The 16151-nt window shown below is 40.4% G+C and overlaps 2 protein-coding genes across 5 annotated transcripts; one reads left to right on the forward strand and one right to left on the reverse strand.

Annotated features, from left to right (window-relative positions):
- Positions 1-381: 381 nt before the first annotated feature.
- On the forward strand, positions 382-10030 carry tinf2 (TERF1 (TRF1)-interacting nuclear factor 2). Of its 4 annotated transcripts, none has more exons than XM_080452191.1 (11): positions 382-616; positions 1630-1835; positions 2180-2293; positions 2529-2624; positions 3302-3412; positions 3572-3695; positions 6410-6864; positions 6928-7346; positions 8043-8101; positions 9519-9580; positions 9666-10030. In XM_080452191.1, exons 1-11 carry the CDS (start codon positions 586-588, stop codon positions 9789-9791), a joined length of 1803 nt encoding a protein of 600 aa, XP_080308317.1. In that variant the 5' UTR covers positions 382-585; the 3' UTR covers positions 9792-10030. The 4 variants fall into 4 exon arrangements, with proteins under 4 accessions (XP_080308317.1, XP_080308318.1, XP_080308319.1 ...); XM_080452192.1 differs by having other exon boundaries at positions 6931-7346; XM_080452193.1 differs by having other exon boundaries at positions 6410-7346; positions 9519-9584.
- A 108-nt stretch (positions 10031-10138) lies between these two features.
- Positions 10139-13450, reverse strand: dhrs4 (dehydrogenase/reductase (SDR family) member 4). The gene is made up of 9 exons (XM_080452194.1): positions 13269-13450; positions 12430-12545; positions 12066-12243; positions 11816-11917; positions 11611-11681; positions 11432-11483; positions 11131-11265; positions 10967-11022; positions 10139-10868 (listed from the first exon to the last, which is right to left on the reverse strand). The coding sequence occupies exons 2-9, from the start codon at positions 12540-12542 to the stop codon at positions 10754-10756; spliced, it is 822 nt and encodes a 273-aa protein (XP_080308320.1). The 5' UTR covers positions 12543-12545; positions 13269-13450; the 3' UTR covers positions 10139-10753.
- Between the last annotated feature and the right edge of the window lie 2701 nt (positions 13451-16151).

Consider the following 16151-nt stretch of genomic DNA (forward strand, 5'->3'; position numbering starts at 1 on the left):
CAATATTTGCCTCTGAGATGTAGTGGAGTAGAAGCAAAAGTGCTGAGTAAATGTACTTAATTACTTTACACCACTAGCCTGACACTCAGCCTGAATTTTCATTTCGTTTCAACAACATATGTTTTTTTTATGGGCGTGGCTAGTGATTCAGGGCGGGGACATAATGATATCAGTGCCAAAAACAGCTGAGCGCCACAAAATATACGTCATATCCAGAATAACACTGGCTGCACTCGTTTCAGAAGCCATTGTTGCCTGCGTGGACGGAGTTTAGATTTTTAAGCACAACAACGTATATAGGCCATCAAGCACCGCCCGCTCGGAATGCTCAGTTTTAATACAGCTTGCATGCTGCGAAAGAGGTTCGTTGAAGGCGGGAGCCCGGGTAGGAACAACAGCTTAAGACACAAACTTATTATTTATCACATTTAACTTGGTTGAATACGACAAGTTAGCGATTAAACGCTCTTGTTTTTTATTATATCAATCTCTTTGTTTTTATGCTGTTTTTAGCGCAGCGAGTTGTTTGCTGACACAAACAACTATAACAGGCAACTATAAACGTCGGAGGAAACCGTTGTGAAAATGTCAAAAAAAAACGACACTACAGAAAACGGTATGTATGGTTGAATGTTTTAGTGCTATTATAAACATAATATACTATGAGTTCACTTAAAGTCTGTAGTCCGTCCTAGAGTGTTTAACGTGGTACTGTAACTAGATCCACCAAACTAAATGGTCAGGGAGATCCGTTTCACACTGGCCGTTTTTTGACTGTTGAGCGTAGCTGAAGGCAATCGGTGGTGGAAAAAAGTACTCAAATGTTTTAAAAGTATCAATACTGCAATCCAGAAATACTCTCTGTAAGTAAAAGTCTGGTATTCAAAATGTATTTGAGTAAAAGTACAAAAGTTTTCGCATCAACATGTACTTAAAGTACCAAAAGTAAAAGTACTCATTATGCAAAATGTCCCATTTCACAAGTCTGCAAAATGTATTACAATCTTTTGAAAATAGCCGATCTACAAGCACACAACTCGTCGCTTTGCAAGGCGTTGTGAGCTTGTAGGTGTGACTCTTCATTACTTTAATAGCTGGTTGTGGATCTCGCTCTATCCGTCTGGTGTCCACAACCTGTGGTGTGTTTCTGTGTGCCAGGCCAGCCAGAGTGTAACACCCATAGATATATATATCTATGGTAACACCCACCCAGGATTCGAACCCTCCCGTGTGGGAAACCAAATAGGCCGCCTATCTACCAGTACCAAGCAATCCTTCTTGGCCAGGGGAGTGAGGTGTCCATGCTGGCACACAGACACCACCATTAATGATATTCTGTTACCTTCAGGTGTGTTATGTGTTCATGTCTACTGTGGGTCTGTTAAAGCCCTGCTGGGTGGCAAACAATTTCTGTCCTGACGTGACTGCAGTCAGTTTTAGTTTAGTTGAGGCCACATCCACAGGCACAAATGTTTTGATATGTTATAGCTGCTCTGATGGCACCTAGAGTCCCTGTCCCACAGCCTATTGACACCCTTTTGTTTGGTGTACTAGTAACTACTGTATGAATCTGCAGGTCTAGTATCTGCACTGAGTTCAGGGAAATGTCACATCTTGATGTTTCACCAGATCATGCAACCCTTCCTTTCGCCGCGCTGCGGCTCCTGGCTCCCCCTATCCGTCTGGTGTCTGCTGCCATGTGGAAAGTGGTGAAGCAGAGGGATGTGATGCAGTATGGGATTGTGGAGGAGATGGTAACATCTGCCTGTGAGACGGTCCCTGGGTTGCTCACCTACAGACATCAGGGAAAGCTTACACTGGGCCTGAGGGCACGGGTGAGTGTTGGGGAAGTAGTGCGGAGGAATTGGGCACCTTTTAATTCACACTAATAAACATACCCTGACGTAGTTGCAATATCTGATATATCCCATTGTTTTTAGACTTTACACACATGACTATGTAGTGACAAAACAAATGGATGATTTTGAGTGAACCTTTTTCAACAGAATTTCAATGTTCAAAAACAATGGTCAGAATATTGTCTAATATTTATAACCATGTGCTAGGTATCACTTATTAAAAATAAAATAAAAAAAAGATATCACATTACATCTGACAATGAAAAATATATGTTGGTTGTATGTGTTCGTTTCGTTCTCATGCTTTCTCGTTCTGACAGTTAATCTTAGAGCTTTGTCGTGGTGGTGATCATCCAGATCCAAAGGTGATAACCCCACACCTGGAAAGGATCTGTGCTCCTGCAGCCTCAACTTTATCGTCAGCGTATCAAAAGGTAGTTCATATCGGTGGCCCAAAACCTCATTCCATTTGTCTGTGTGATACCATGTAATGCTCATGAAGGCTATAGTATGCCAAAGCTTTAAGTGAAGACAATTTAAAAAAGTTATTTTCCCCTGTGAATTCAAGGAAACTTGAGATTTATTATAATATTAATGTCATTCTATTGTAAATACAATGACTTTGCTATAAAGTAAAATAAAATAAAATAAAGATTTCCTGTGTCTTAGAAGAGGGATGTAAAAATTGAGAAGACAGTCGGTACGTTCCAGGAGTTTGTTCAGACGCTTCTAAGGAACCCAGCTGAGAGAGAACACTTCTTCAAGGTCAGTCTCCTTCAAATATTAATACAAACGTACTTTACACACAGATTTTAAGTTCCATCAGTAATTCCTAATGGCAACCAATTATCTCCCTCTCTGATTCCACAATATTTATGGACCAGTATCAGTATTACTATTTCTTTTCTTTAGCCATAACACAATTCAACAATTCAATTATTTTGTTAAGTCTGTCTTAAATTGTATTACTTAAAGCTGCACTATGTAACTTTCCTCTTCTACCCTGGATTTGAACCCGTTTCCTGCGTAAGTCCTGCCATTTTTACCATTGAGCTAAATAGAGCCTGCCTGCTTGCTTAGGGGATAAAGTGAATCTTGATTATCAGGTCAAAATTCATGTCAGATCCTGTGAATAGGTGAGACATGACCTTTGACATGATCTAAATGTCTTATTAGAAGAGCAGGAGGACAAAATACAACCACCCCAATTGTATAAGCTATATTGTCTTGACATACAGATTGGATCAGATCATACATCGAGAGATCATTTTCACATAGTCTTTTCATATTAATCCCCCCCCCCTTATAAACAAGACACAAGGAGAATGTTTTCAATGTCACAATAAAAATGTTTTGCATATTGGACAAATCCATATATTGCTCGTAACTTAAGCTACTTCCATAACCATTTGTCATCTAAGTCTTATTTTCTTTGTCATTAGGATATTTTCCCTGTGGATTATGGCCCCCATTTTGATCAGGCACTGGAGAAGTTACTGTGGGAGTTTCTAATCCGCCTGGACCAGCTGCTTCCAGTCCCAAACCTAGCTCAGGTATAATCAACACTTCAGCAGCATCCCTTATTATTGCCATATTCACTCCAGTTGTTTCTACTATGTCCAGGATGTACATTGTTACATAATGCGACAACACTCTTATGTTAATTATTTTTCAGTAATTGTTTGACCATCTGAACAACTCTGTGATTTCAGACTGTGTCATGGCTCAGTGCTGCCCCACCTGTCCTGGAAGAGTGTGCGCGTGCAGCTACCCAGCCTCAGCTACTCAATCTTTTGCTCCAGCACCAGGCCTGTCTGGGCCACTTAGAGACAGCAGGTACTATCTAATAGTTTGTATGGCTCATACACATAGGATGTAAAGAATCTAGATGGTTTCCAGTGCTTAGGTGGTGGTGGCTGCTTCCTTCCTTGTATGATTATTAGGAGTGTAATGCTACAGACTCATACTATATATATATATGTCACAGGTAAATTGGCATTCCAGGTAAATTGGAAGTGGAGCGCTTGTTTTTAGGCGCGGGGCTGCGAGGCGAGGCTTTGATGCGAGGACGACAACAACAAGGTAGCAACCAGGAAATGCAAGCACTAGCCTCAGTGGCACACTTCGATAATCATTGGACTCCCCAACCACTACCACTGGGAGTCTGGGTTTGACTCCTGCTTGGGATATTACTTTTTCAAACAACCGCGGACTACTTTTTTTCGCCGATAAATTATAGTTTTGGACCATGACGGAGGCGCGCCGACTCAGCAGACCTTGAGGCCGAGGAGTCGCGCCCGAGCGCCTCCAGGCGCGAGTGCCCGCGACGACCGGCCGATGGTCTGCTAGTCGACTAAGCGCCGTCCGAGTTATGTAACGATAGGCACAGAATCGTAAATGATGTTGTGGGGACTGCGTTTGCCTCAACTGCCACTCACTGCACTAACATAGCCCGCCAGCACCGCCCCCTTGCCCCCTTGTGCTTTAACTGCATGGAATAAGGCTGTTCATGTGTGTGTGTGTGTGTGTGTGTGTGTATATGCGTGTGTGCGTGCTCGTTTGTGCGCGTGTGCATGCGTGCGTGTGTGGTGTGGGGCTCATGTCTGGCTTGCATTGCCCTCTAGCGTTGATTCTACAGAATTGCCTGGGGCCTGGGGGGCGGTGAAAAGTGCTTCTTTTCCAATTTACCTGGAATGCCAATTTACCTGTAACATATATACTAGATATACCTTAGGCCAATATATATATATAGGGACAGGATACCAAGGACAGAGACAGGTTGGATTTGAACCTTGTTCCTCTATGATCTGTGCTCTTAACCGTCTGAGCCACCAGGCACAAAGACACATTTTAAGTATACATTAATTCATATTTTCTGTGTGTGTTTTAAAAATCCATTCAAGATCAATTAGTTAGTTAACTCCTGTGTTTAGTTTGCATGTTCTCCCCGTGTCCCCTATAGGTACCCTCACAAAAAACATGCAGTAATCCTGGTCTCTATTGCCTCCCCCTGGTCAGCCGGGGCGCCTGATGGAGGGGAATGGAACTGGTTGGAATAACGTGTTCCTTCCACGCACTAGGTCCTACAGAGGAAACTTCCCCCTGTCAGGTGATAAGAAGCGGCCTGCTCACTCCTCATGCATTGAAGAAAGCATGAGCTCAGTTTGGGGCTCTCCCCAGGCTGGCAGAGGGAGAGTTGCGGCCAGGATTACAAGCTTAGGCAATTGGCACTGGGTAAAAAAAGTGGGTTACAAAAATCGTGGGATAAAAATTGAGGAAAAAAAGATCAATTAGTTCATCACAATAAAATAATAATATACAGTATTCCACATATACATGACAGTAATATCCCATTAAGAGCAGGAAAGCCTATACGTTGTTATACCTTTTAAAACTGGGAAAGCATCTGTGTCATTTTAGATGTTGCTATGTATATAGCAACAGGACTTCTAATTTATGTTTTGATTTTAAAATTGATAATGTTTCTGAAAACTTAGGTTAGGATTTAGAAGGTGTTTTTAAAATCGGCCTCGGGTCTAAATGGTTATTTGGACAAGACCGTAAGCGTAAAGAGTGACAGCAAAGTCTGGGTAGAGAGATGGCATGACATGCAATGCAATGCAGGACCATTGCCAGAATCTAAAAGGGGGGACACACTGGATAACTTTCAATCCTGATTTAGCAATTTGAGATCTGGTGCTGTCACAGTACTACAGGGTAGTCGCTCTGTATAGACAGGGTTAAAGTCTAAAATCTCTCATAAGATCCCAATTGTCACAACCAAAAATGTTGTCTGTTTGATTGTACTGAAGCTAGTCTTGGGGTGTGTGCTCATCAGAAATCCAAATCAATCCAGTGGGAATCCAATGGGTAAAAGGAAAAAAATCCAACAATTACCACTACCGCTGAATGTGTCCCAAGTTGCGAATGCTATATATATATATATATATATATGTATATATACACACACATACTGTACACACACGTGTGTGTGTGTGTGTGTATGTGTATGTAATGTCACTTGTTAAATTTACATGGATCTGAGAAGTCTGAACCTAACCTGAGACCGACCTGAATCACCCTTTTTTTATTAAGCTGGCCGCAGCCTTTTTTCTCTTCATTAAATCATAGGCCTACTGTATTGTTTATTCATGAAGAACAATTCTACTCGTTGCCACTCAGCAGTTATCGATTCGATTTCACACATTAATTAGTTCTGTAAACTCTTCATTCTAATGTAGGATGGTCAGTGCTTTGATTTGCTGAGGTGCACTCACTCATTTCCATTTATAAACAAAAGGCTTTGATCTGAAACCGTTGTCGATACAGAGACATATAGGAAACCACAGCAGTAGAAAACATTTACAGAAAGACAGATGACTGTTAACATATATTTAGCTCACTTTGTAAGCTGGCTTTCTGTAAGTGTAATGAGACTGCTGCTGGCTGGCCGTTGGGTTCGGGCAGAGATCTTAAGCTCTAGTTTTGACCACCCCAAACCATTGGCCATTACCCATATTTGTTTTTAATCTTCTCCATACTCTTTGCAGCTTCTCTCCCTCAAAACATGGGAGACTGTATCCTGACCTCACTTTCCCTTCCACCTTCTGGGAGAGTGTCTTCAAATCAAAAAACACAACACACGGCATCGTCAACTTCTCTTGGAGACACTGTATCCTCCAGTCCAGTTTCAGAGACTCATCAGAATACTTCCTTTATAACTCCTGTAATAGGACTGATATGCAATGCAGATGTGCCAGTCATGATGGCATCCAATAAAAGGAAATCGAGGGATGATGAACTGGCAAGCTCACAACACGTGACAAACAAGGACTGTAAACAAAAGGGGAGCTCAAAATTCACCTTGGTCAAACAGAAGAAAAAGTCTGGGGACAGTAGAGTGAGAAGGGATGATGAAGAAGAGGCAGAGCAGGTAGCACCAAAAGGAACCAATGGCACAAAACGCAAACAACCCCATATAAGTGAATCTGACTCAGAGGAGGAGGTGGGGAGGGCCACAGGAAGACGCAAACAACCCCATTTAAGTGAATCTGACTCAGAGGAGGAGGAGGTGGGGAGGGCCACAGGAAGTCCGAGGAAATGGTTGAAAAGGAGTGCAAGAAATGGTGTGCCGCGCCAGAACGCAAAAGAGAATGAAGTACACTGTGTAAAGAGCGGTAGAGAACAAGAGTCCAGCAGAGAGCGACTAAGGCGCCACATGCTCCAGCGGGGTCTGGAAACACTGAAGCTACCTGAACATCCATCCCTCTGCCACATTGTGACCTCTTGTCTGTTGAGCTCACCCAAAGTTCTCCTCAAAAGGTCTTCGGTCAAAATCGACAGTCAGAATAGTGGAGCAAAGAAGACCGTCTTCGGGCAACCACAAGGTGGAAGGATGAAGTCGCCTGTCATGGTTCATACGCAGACGAACCAGGGTAGCAACACCAGAATTCCTGAGTTGGAGCTTACTGACTTCGGTGATAAAGAGTAAGATATAAGAATAACACACTGTCCTGCCAACAATGTTGACATCATGATTCATAATACGTAATTTATACCTGGTTGTGTGCTGTGTCACACACCAAAAATAGTAGATCTACAAGTTGTTGAACGGCTATTTCCGGTGTGCAACACCAGCACGAAACCCAAGCAAAACAAAATCCTACATTAAAGTTAGGGTAAGTGATATTGTTTGGTTAAAACAAAAGGTTTTTGTTAAAAGGTTAAAGCTCTATATTCTGATTATTAATTATTGCTATAGAGTGTTTGTTCAGTAACAGGGGTCTTTAATAAACAGTACATTCATTTTCAGGTGGGTTGCCAATTTCAGCCATCGGCTTAAATGTTATAGTGTTCCAGTTCAAATTTGGTTTGGTCATTTATTTGTGTCATCACTTCCAATTTCCCTTGTTTGATCTGTATCCTGTGTGAGTTCTCTCTCCTGATTGGATAAAATTGGTATCCTGACATGAAAATTGCATTTTCTGTTTACTAAAGAGCAGGAGAGACAGGGAGACTCCTGTCATTGAACAAACACTATAGCAATGATTACTATCAGAATATATATATATAACGCTTATTTTAACAGTAAGAAAATCACACACCCTACCTTTAACCAATTTACACTTAAAAATTATCTCTCAGTTTATTGTAATAATTATGTAATGTGTTGTCACTATACAGGAATCATCCAGTATCACCGGTGATAAGCAGCCCCCCCTCTCTCCATCACAGAATCACGGGTGAGTTTTAAGAAATAAAATGAGTATAGAATTGGCGAAGTAATTAGGATAGCTGAACATCAAACCTAGCATTCTAGCAATTGTGTTCAAGCAAACTATACAGTATTAAAGGAACATTCCACCGTGCCTCAAGCCGAAATCAAGCTGATCCGGTGCGTCAGGTCGACCTGACGTAGATGTACTGTAATCTGACATTGAAACATTGTCATTTTCTTGATTTGCACCCTGTTAGTAAAGTAAAGGGCTCAATCATCCGAGTTCCTCCTGCGCCTTCTTTATTAAACTATACGGTATATCTATCTAAATGACAAGTAACCCAACATACATCTATCTGCATAGTATAATTAATATATAAAAAATTAGGCAACAAGAAGTGTTACAAGAAAAGAGTGCTAGGGGGTGAAGTAGAGAGTTTGTAGTTTTCAGACTAAGGAAAAGGCTTTCGACCGTCGGATAGCAGCGGCCTTGTTCTTGAAAAAGACATCAAGCCGTAGGTTATTTTTAGCACCATAGTAGCCGTCTGTCGGCTCTCAGGTGCAGCAACTTATTTTCACACCTTCCAACTGACTGATCTCCCGACTCATTCCACTGCCAGTCTGTAGTAAAAAAAAATGTGGGAGGTTGGCCCATTGCATGGTTTAATAGTCAACACTTTGATCTTTTAAAATATATTTTCCCGGCATAATTGAAGAATATATAAAGAAATAAAGGGTGTTATAATTGTGAAATAGTCTGCCTTGAGTCCACATATTTAACATAATGGTGACTCGTCAATGACCTACGTATAAAGTGGTGCATATAAGACAACTGGCAAGATATAAATTAGGTTAATTTAAAATGTGAACTGTACTGTATTCAGGTGGATTGTTGTATGTAAAGTAATCTTTTCAGTGTAACATCAGTATACACCAGAGTGACTCATACAGCTGTTTAAAAAAGAAAACAAGTTTGCAGTTTGTGTATACCAAATTCATGCAGTTTTAATATTATTCAGCCATATGCGTTTCAAGTTTCAGCCCTTAGCTCACATTATTGAAGTCAGTATGGCCCTCTGGAAGAAAATGCTGCCCACCTGTGGTCTAGAAGGATTAGTACTGAGGCAGCGTGGAGTGCTAGAAGTGACGTTTCTGTTGGGTGAAATGGCTTGAATCCTGATTGGTTGGGATCAACAGGTTTTTCTGTGACAAATGGAGTGCTGGTTAGAAAAAATGTGTTGAAGAGTTTTGGATAGAAAGCAAGGAAGTGATACCGCTCTGTAGTTCCATATGTCAGAGGGGTAAAGAGTTAGTTTCTTGATGAGTGGAGTAACTGGCTGACTTGGAAGGCAGATGGGACGCAGCCTGAGGTTGTGGATGTGTTGATGCTGGTAATGAATGGGAGAAGCAACTTGTCGTCTTATAGACATTTTCTCCAACAGATGCTGAGGACGACGTCATAGTTGATTCTGAAGATGAGGCCACTAAGAACTTCAAAGACCGGGTATGTAAGGCACATCTTAATCCAGGTCATTTTACACTGTCCTTTCCAGTGCTGTGTGCTTAATGATTCTCTCTCTCTCTCTCAGCTTTTTGTGAAGCGCTACTGCAAAACAAAACATGATACCTACGTGCCAACTCTGAGGGAGTTTTGGAAGCCTGGGCTAACCAGGAGGAACTGGTTCTCTCCAACTCACAGACGCAGCCAGCGTTGAGTCCAAGCATTTCTTCACCAGTCTGGCGGCCATGATTTTTAAGACATGACTAGGTGGTTTATATATTTTTTAAATTTATTATTTTCTGCTTCATATTAGCCTATGCTCTAGAAGTGGAACCAGTTAAATGCATTGAACTTTAAACTGGTCCAGCAATAATATACAACTTGGGAATAGTATGCAATCCCATGTATATCTGTGGTAATTTTTGTACAATAAAATATTTTATATCATTGGTACCTTGGGTGAAATCAAATACATTATGCTTATGCACTGTACAAGATATCATTGATGGATCACATTACTTGACCACCAGTCTTTCTTCAGCAATATTACTATTTTCTGCTCAGTCGGACAAACTGAAAAGGTCCATGTAGGTCCTTTATAAAACGTTATTTTTGCCATTTGAAAGCCTCTAATGTAAAATGTTATCAGACTATGGCAATATTTACATTTTATTTACATCCAAGAAATGTATGTAGTCTGCGTTTTTCACAGGAAACTTTTGACAAGATTTTAAGTTACGTTCTGCATGGACAGCTCAAACTGAAATCAGAGTAATAATTGTGACGCTTCTGTATGACCAAGTATAAATTAGGCTCAAGAGAGTGAGCCCTTTAGCTTAATTTCATCCAAACTCACTCTGTAGTGTGTAGAGCATCATAGATGCTTATTCCCTTTGATCAGTGAAGATGGAGTATTCCAGATTATCAAATTCAGAATAAGCCGTTTTTAAATGTGTATATCCAGAAAACCGGCAGTAAGGCATAAATCAGTATTACAAAAATCTCCAGCATCTCCCACCTATCATCTTATGAGATTTCCCCTGACATTGTAAATGGGATAAGGTGTTTATAAGAGCTATTTCTTAAAGGAAATGCTTATGTATCCTGAACAATACTGGAAATAATAAACATACTAATTGCAGTACAAATATTCTTTGTTTTGACATAACTAGAGATTCAGAGTCTACAGCTCATCCCTCCTGTAACTGTGATGGTCTCCCCTGTGATGTAAGAAGCGTCCTTCGTGCACAAGAAAGCAATCACTCCGCCAATTTCCTCTGGTTCTCCTATTCTGAATGGCAGAAGAAATTTTTTAATCAGTCATCATATACCGCTAACAAAATGCTGACAGTGCAGGATTGTGTGAAAGAGCCCAATGTATAGAAATACCTTTTGATGCAAAGCTGCTTCTTGAACTCTTCCACAACATCTTCATCTTGCCATAACTGAGAGAAAAGACAGTATCGGCTTATGATTCAATTAAGCCAATGAATTGATACAACATTGATTGACCAAAATGAAGAGTGTAAGATAAGGTGTGTGTTTGTATGTACCGCATTGCTGAAGCGGGTCTTGATGACTCCAGGGGCAACACAGTTGACTCTTATATTACTATGAGCCAACTCTGGGGCCAGTGCCTTGGTCAACCCCAGCAATGCTGTCTTACTCACACTGTAAGGGCCCAACCCCTAAGAAACCAGGATGTACACACATAACTGATACAAGTGGTTGTTTCAAAAATCACACACACACACATAAGGAAGACAAAACAAACACGAAGAAACAACTAAATGTTTTACAAATGTGTTTCTAAATTTGTAGCACATTTTAACTATGTGTATGCCACATACTAACCTGCATGGGTTGGTACCCAGCTACAGATGAGACAAACACCACACTCCCCCCTCTGAAAGAAAATGTAAACAAGTTCCTTTAGAAACTACAAAACGGCAATTGTTTTAGTACTTTCAGATAACCCTTCACATGTAACCTCTTTTAGAGGGTCTCCTTAAAGAAATGTTTCTTTCTCTCACCCTCTTTTCTCCATGTGGGGAGCCACCAGTTTGGTCATAAGGAAGGCTGATTTTACATTTACATCCAGGATCTAGATGTAAAAGGAAGAATGAACTCAACTACTATTTAACCTCAGTACATACTACCAGCATAAGCCATTTTACACATCAATGAAGGGGAGAAAGGGGGATGCATTCCCAAAGTAAGAGAAGTTCACAATTGTACCTTGTCCCAAACAGCCTCTGTGGAATCCAAGATGTTTCCAAAGAAAGGGTTGACTGCGGCATTGGAGACCAGGATATCCACACCTCCACACTGGTCCAGAGTCTGTAGCAAACACAGAATTAAATTATTGTAGAATTTAAAACGTAGCAAAAGACTAGGTCCAGTAATACAAGAGGCAAGCAGCACTGAACACACCTAGATGGTGGTCTTTGTGGTCTAAATTTCAGAACTACTTGAGTATGAGCCTCACCATTTGAACTAGTTTTTCTCTGTCTTCACTCTTGCCAACATTACAGGTGGTCCCAGTCACTTGTATGCTCTGGCTCCGCAGGAGTTCTACAGCCTTGTCCACATTGGCCTGGCGCCGGCTGCTCACCACCACATGGGCCCCTCTCTGGCCCAGGGCCTGGGCTGCAGCCAGACCGATTCTGAGGTGAAAATAAGGTGATAGGTTTCGGAACAGGACGACAGAATCAAAGTTTTCTGTAAATGTTAGTGAAGTTGTGCTATGTTAGGTCCAGCCTATTCAACAGCCAGTAGCAAATTCAAAGGGAAAAGCCTTCACAGTTCACACAGATAAACAGAACTAATTACCCTACCACTCTATTTCTTACCCATCTGTAGAAGCAGTAACTATGGCAACCTTTCCGGCAAGACTACTTTGAGACATGTTCCTTTGCCCAGTGACAGGATTGCTCAAAAGGCCTCTAAAGACACTCCTCAACATCACCTGAACAGAAAACAGTTATTATTATTATTCAAATATTTTTATTGAATCTTTTCAAAAAGCTTCACATTCAAACACATAAACAACTACAAAACACCACAGACACTAGTACTCAATACACAATGAAACGGATACATATACTATCCAATTACTAATTGACCGAAAATGAAATTACATTTTAGTTTAATACATTGGCATAAAAAGCGGTATTAATATCACAAAATTAAAGTCAATAAGAGAAAAGAAAAAAAGAGAATAATAAATAAATACAAAATAAAAGGGAAGAATGGAACCGAATTTTTCATAAGTAATCATGTAATTAAAGTCAAAAATCTGTAACGTAAAACAGTTAGATATATTATGGATCTAACTAACACTCCTCGAGATCAGAAACAGTGATAATCAGATACTCAGTGAAGGCATTATATGGAACTAGGGCAGAGGTTGCTTGCTGGGCATGTTTCTGGACTCTGTACTAATTGTCCGAGTGGGTCTTTGATTGCCTCAAGGCCAAGCAGATCGGTAAAATCATTATTTCTATTCATGTCTTGCAACTTCTACTACAGTATGCTACTTTATACGATAATGAATATATCACACATCACTGTAAAGCAATGTCAGGGAAAAGCAATGTCACTAAAAAACAATTTGCCTATGACTAAGACATGATTTGAATGTTAAAACTGCAGCATTTACACCTAACTAATATGTGTAGTTACAGCTTACCCTTATATGCGAAACTGGAACTGTGGTTTTCCAGCGAGAAAATGTGTTATTATTATCACTGAAGTTGACCGATTGTTTCAGTTAGTTTACAACCTAGAACGGTCATGTGTCGTGATGGTAACCCGAAGACTCGCCCCAAAACACGCTCACCCCAATTTTCTTTCGCGGACCAGCGGTTCTTGTGTTCTTGTATTTGTTTTACTGAGGATAAGGTTAGAAATAAGTTTAGGGTTAGGCATAGTTTTACTGAGGTTACGTTTAGGAATAAGGTTAGGCATAGTTTTCTGAGGTTACTTGCAGGAATACCAGGTGAATACCACCGGATTTGCCTCGGGGCGACTGTGTTTTGGTCCGAGCGTTTTAGCAATAGTTGTGATTGGATGCAGTGTGTTTTCCGGGTACACCGCTTAGTTGTTGCTATATCAAAATAAGAGTTTAAATCAAATAGTTATCCACTTATTTAAATTAATTTTCTCAAACCATCGCATCATAAATAACCATTCGGCTCGTGCCTGCACACACAGACACACAGCGAAAGTGCCACTATCCAGGAACAATCAACTGAATCTATTTGATTTTTGTGCAGCTTTTAATTGCGTTAACCAGAGCCATAAAGATGACGTCTCGACCCAAACCGGCCAATCAGATGCGCTCTTGTCTGAGCTGCGCACCGGTGTTGCCAGATTATGTGAGAGAAATAAGCAACGAGGTCTAGGAAAACAAGCAACTAGGTCAGGGGTTCTCAAACTTTTTTGGCCCAGGTACCCCTTGGAGGGGAGATTTTTTTCCAGGTACCCCCTCATCCTCGCAGCAGCGATAAGCATATACTTACAACCACATGTGTACATTTAGATGCCATTTAGAACTATTTGTATTAAACAACGTTTCAATCAAAATCTTTCAGACCCATTTCATAGTCATAAACAGAAACCACTACTACTATATGATGAATCATGTGCCAATAGTAATTTTATTAAAATTGCTTTTGTGTAAAACCTGACAGAACACTTTTCAAGTAACTGATCTTAATGGTTCAGACTTCAGAAAATGAACACTACAGTCCTAATAAAAACAGACATGTAAAATGACCAGTCTAAATGTGACTTTTAGTAGGTGCTTCAATTTAAAAATAATAAACTTATTGTTAGGGATATTCGATATTGACTTTTTTGCCAATATCCGATATTCCGATTTTTTCCAACTCTTAATTTCCGATTCCGATATCCAGTGGTGGACAGTAACAGAGTAAATGTACTTGAGTACTGTACTTGAGTACAGATTCTGAGGATCTGTACTTTACTTGAGTATTCGATTTTTTTAATACATATTATTTGTCTTGGAAATGTACTCAAGTAAGAGTAATACGTATAAAAATAGTCAAATAGGCCAACATCTAATCTAAGATTAGTGGGACTCATTCAAATGACCACTGATGCAAGTCTCGCGTGGCCAGACAATATCACACGACAAGTGCGTAGTGCGATGCAATTTTGCAAAGGCAGATTCGTCTGGAACCAGGCTACACCGATGCAACTCCTTGCAACTGCCATTGGGGTTGCAAGTAGTTGCATGTTGCAACTCCTTGCAACATGCATGGCGAAACATCGTATTACTCTTACTCGAGTACATTTCCAAGACAAATATTTTACTTTTACGCAAGTATATTTCTAGGAAGGCTATAAAGTACTGAGTACTTTTAAGCCCACTCCACATCCACAACAATGTTTCGCCATGCATGTTGCAAGGAGTTGCAACATGCAACTACTTGCAACTACTTGCAACCATTAACCCCAATGGCAGTTGCAAGGAGTTGCATCGGTGTGGTGTGGTTGACCTTAAAACAGTTTTGTTGCAAGGAGTTGCGACTAGTTGCATTGGTGCGGTTTGGCCTTTAGGTTGGCTGTTTTTTTTCTTCCCTAAAATGCAATTGGCCTAACTTCTGCTCTCACACTAGTCGTGTTTCTGGCTTCCCCCTCCGCTCGCCTCTTTGTTACATTTTGTATGGGTGTATAGGAGTAAAAGTATTTAGTTCTGGTTCCTCAGTCATTTCTATGTTTTTATAGGTGTTTCTGAAGGCTTTGTATAACATCTACAAGCAAGCACATCAGTGCATGCAGTGCAGGTGGTTTCAGAGAGTTACAGTACTTCTCTGAAACAAGAGTTACAAGGTCCTATAAATTCATTGTGAAAACATTACAGCAATTCATTGATATCAAAATTAAGAAATGTACTGAAAATCACGGCACCCCGTCTTTAAGTATATTTTAAAACAATTACTTTACTCTTATTGAGTAACATTTTGACTGAGCTGCTTTTACTTATAGTGGAGTGAATTTGACCAAGGAGTATCTGTACTCTTACTCAAGTACTGGGGTCGAGTACTTCGTCCACCTCTGCCGATATCAACCGATACCGACATATGCGGTACCATATCTTTTCACCAAAAGTCAACTAATTGTCAGGTAACAACATCACATATCTAATCAAATAAAATAGCTTTAATATCAATGTAATATCTAATACATCTAATATGTATACAGTGATGTTGTTAGGTTTTCAATGAAGTGAGTCCCGGGACTCACTGGTGGTCATTTGAATGAGTCCCACTAATCTTAGGTTAGATGTTGGCCTATTTGACAGTGCAAAAGCATAATTGCCTCTGATGCCTATAACATTAACGAGTGTCAACGAGCGTCAGCTGGAAACAGACACACACACACCTGCCCTCTGCAGTGCTCTAATTTGAAAGTGACTGGAGTCTGTCTCATTTCTCTGCAAAAGCCTTTGAATATGATGGAATATGATTAAGGATTACTGTGATTATTGTAAGCTCACATTTCATATCACATACACCATTACAGTAAGAACTTATGCAACTTTCAC

The sequence above is a fragment of the Gymnoscopelus braueri genome, assembly GCF_963280865.1.
Source record: "Gymnoscopelus braueri genome assembly, chromosome: 15".
NCBI classification, from domain to species: Eukaryota; Metazoa; Chordata; class Actinopteri; order Myctophiformes; family Myctophidae; genus Gymnoscopelus; species Gymnoscopelus braueri.

Excerpts from the sequence above, each read along its gene's own strand:
- tinf2 (XM_080452190.1), top strand. The coding sequence starts at position 586 with ATGTCAAAAAAAAACGACACTACAGAAAACG. Across the intron at positions 2,625-3,301 it reads AGAGAGAACACTTCTTCAAG|GATATTTTCCCTGTGGATTA; the intron begins GTCAGTCTCCTT and ends CTTTGTCATTAG. Across the intron at positions 8,102-9,518 it reads TCTCCATCACAGAATCACGG|ATGCTGAGGACGACGTCATA; the intron begins GTGAGTTTTAAG and ends TTTCTCCAACAG.
- dhrs4 (XM_080452194.1), bottom strand. The coding sequence starts at position 12,542 with ATGTTGAGGAGTGTCTTTAGAGGCCTTTTGAGCAATCCTGTCACTGGG. Across the intron at positions 11,266-11,431 it reads CTGGGTACCAACCCATGCAG|GGGTTGGGCCCTTACAGTGT; the intron begins GTTAGTATGTGG and ends CTGGTTTCTTAG. Across the intron at positions 10,869-10,966 it reads AAGCAGCTTTGCATCAAAAG|AATAGGAGAACCAGAGGAAA; the intron begins GTATTTCTATAC and ends TCTGCCATTCAG.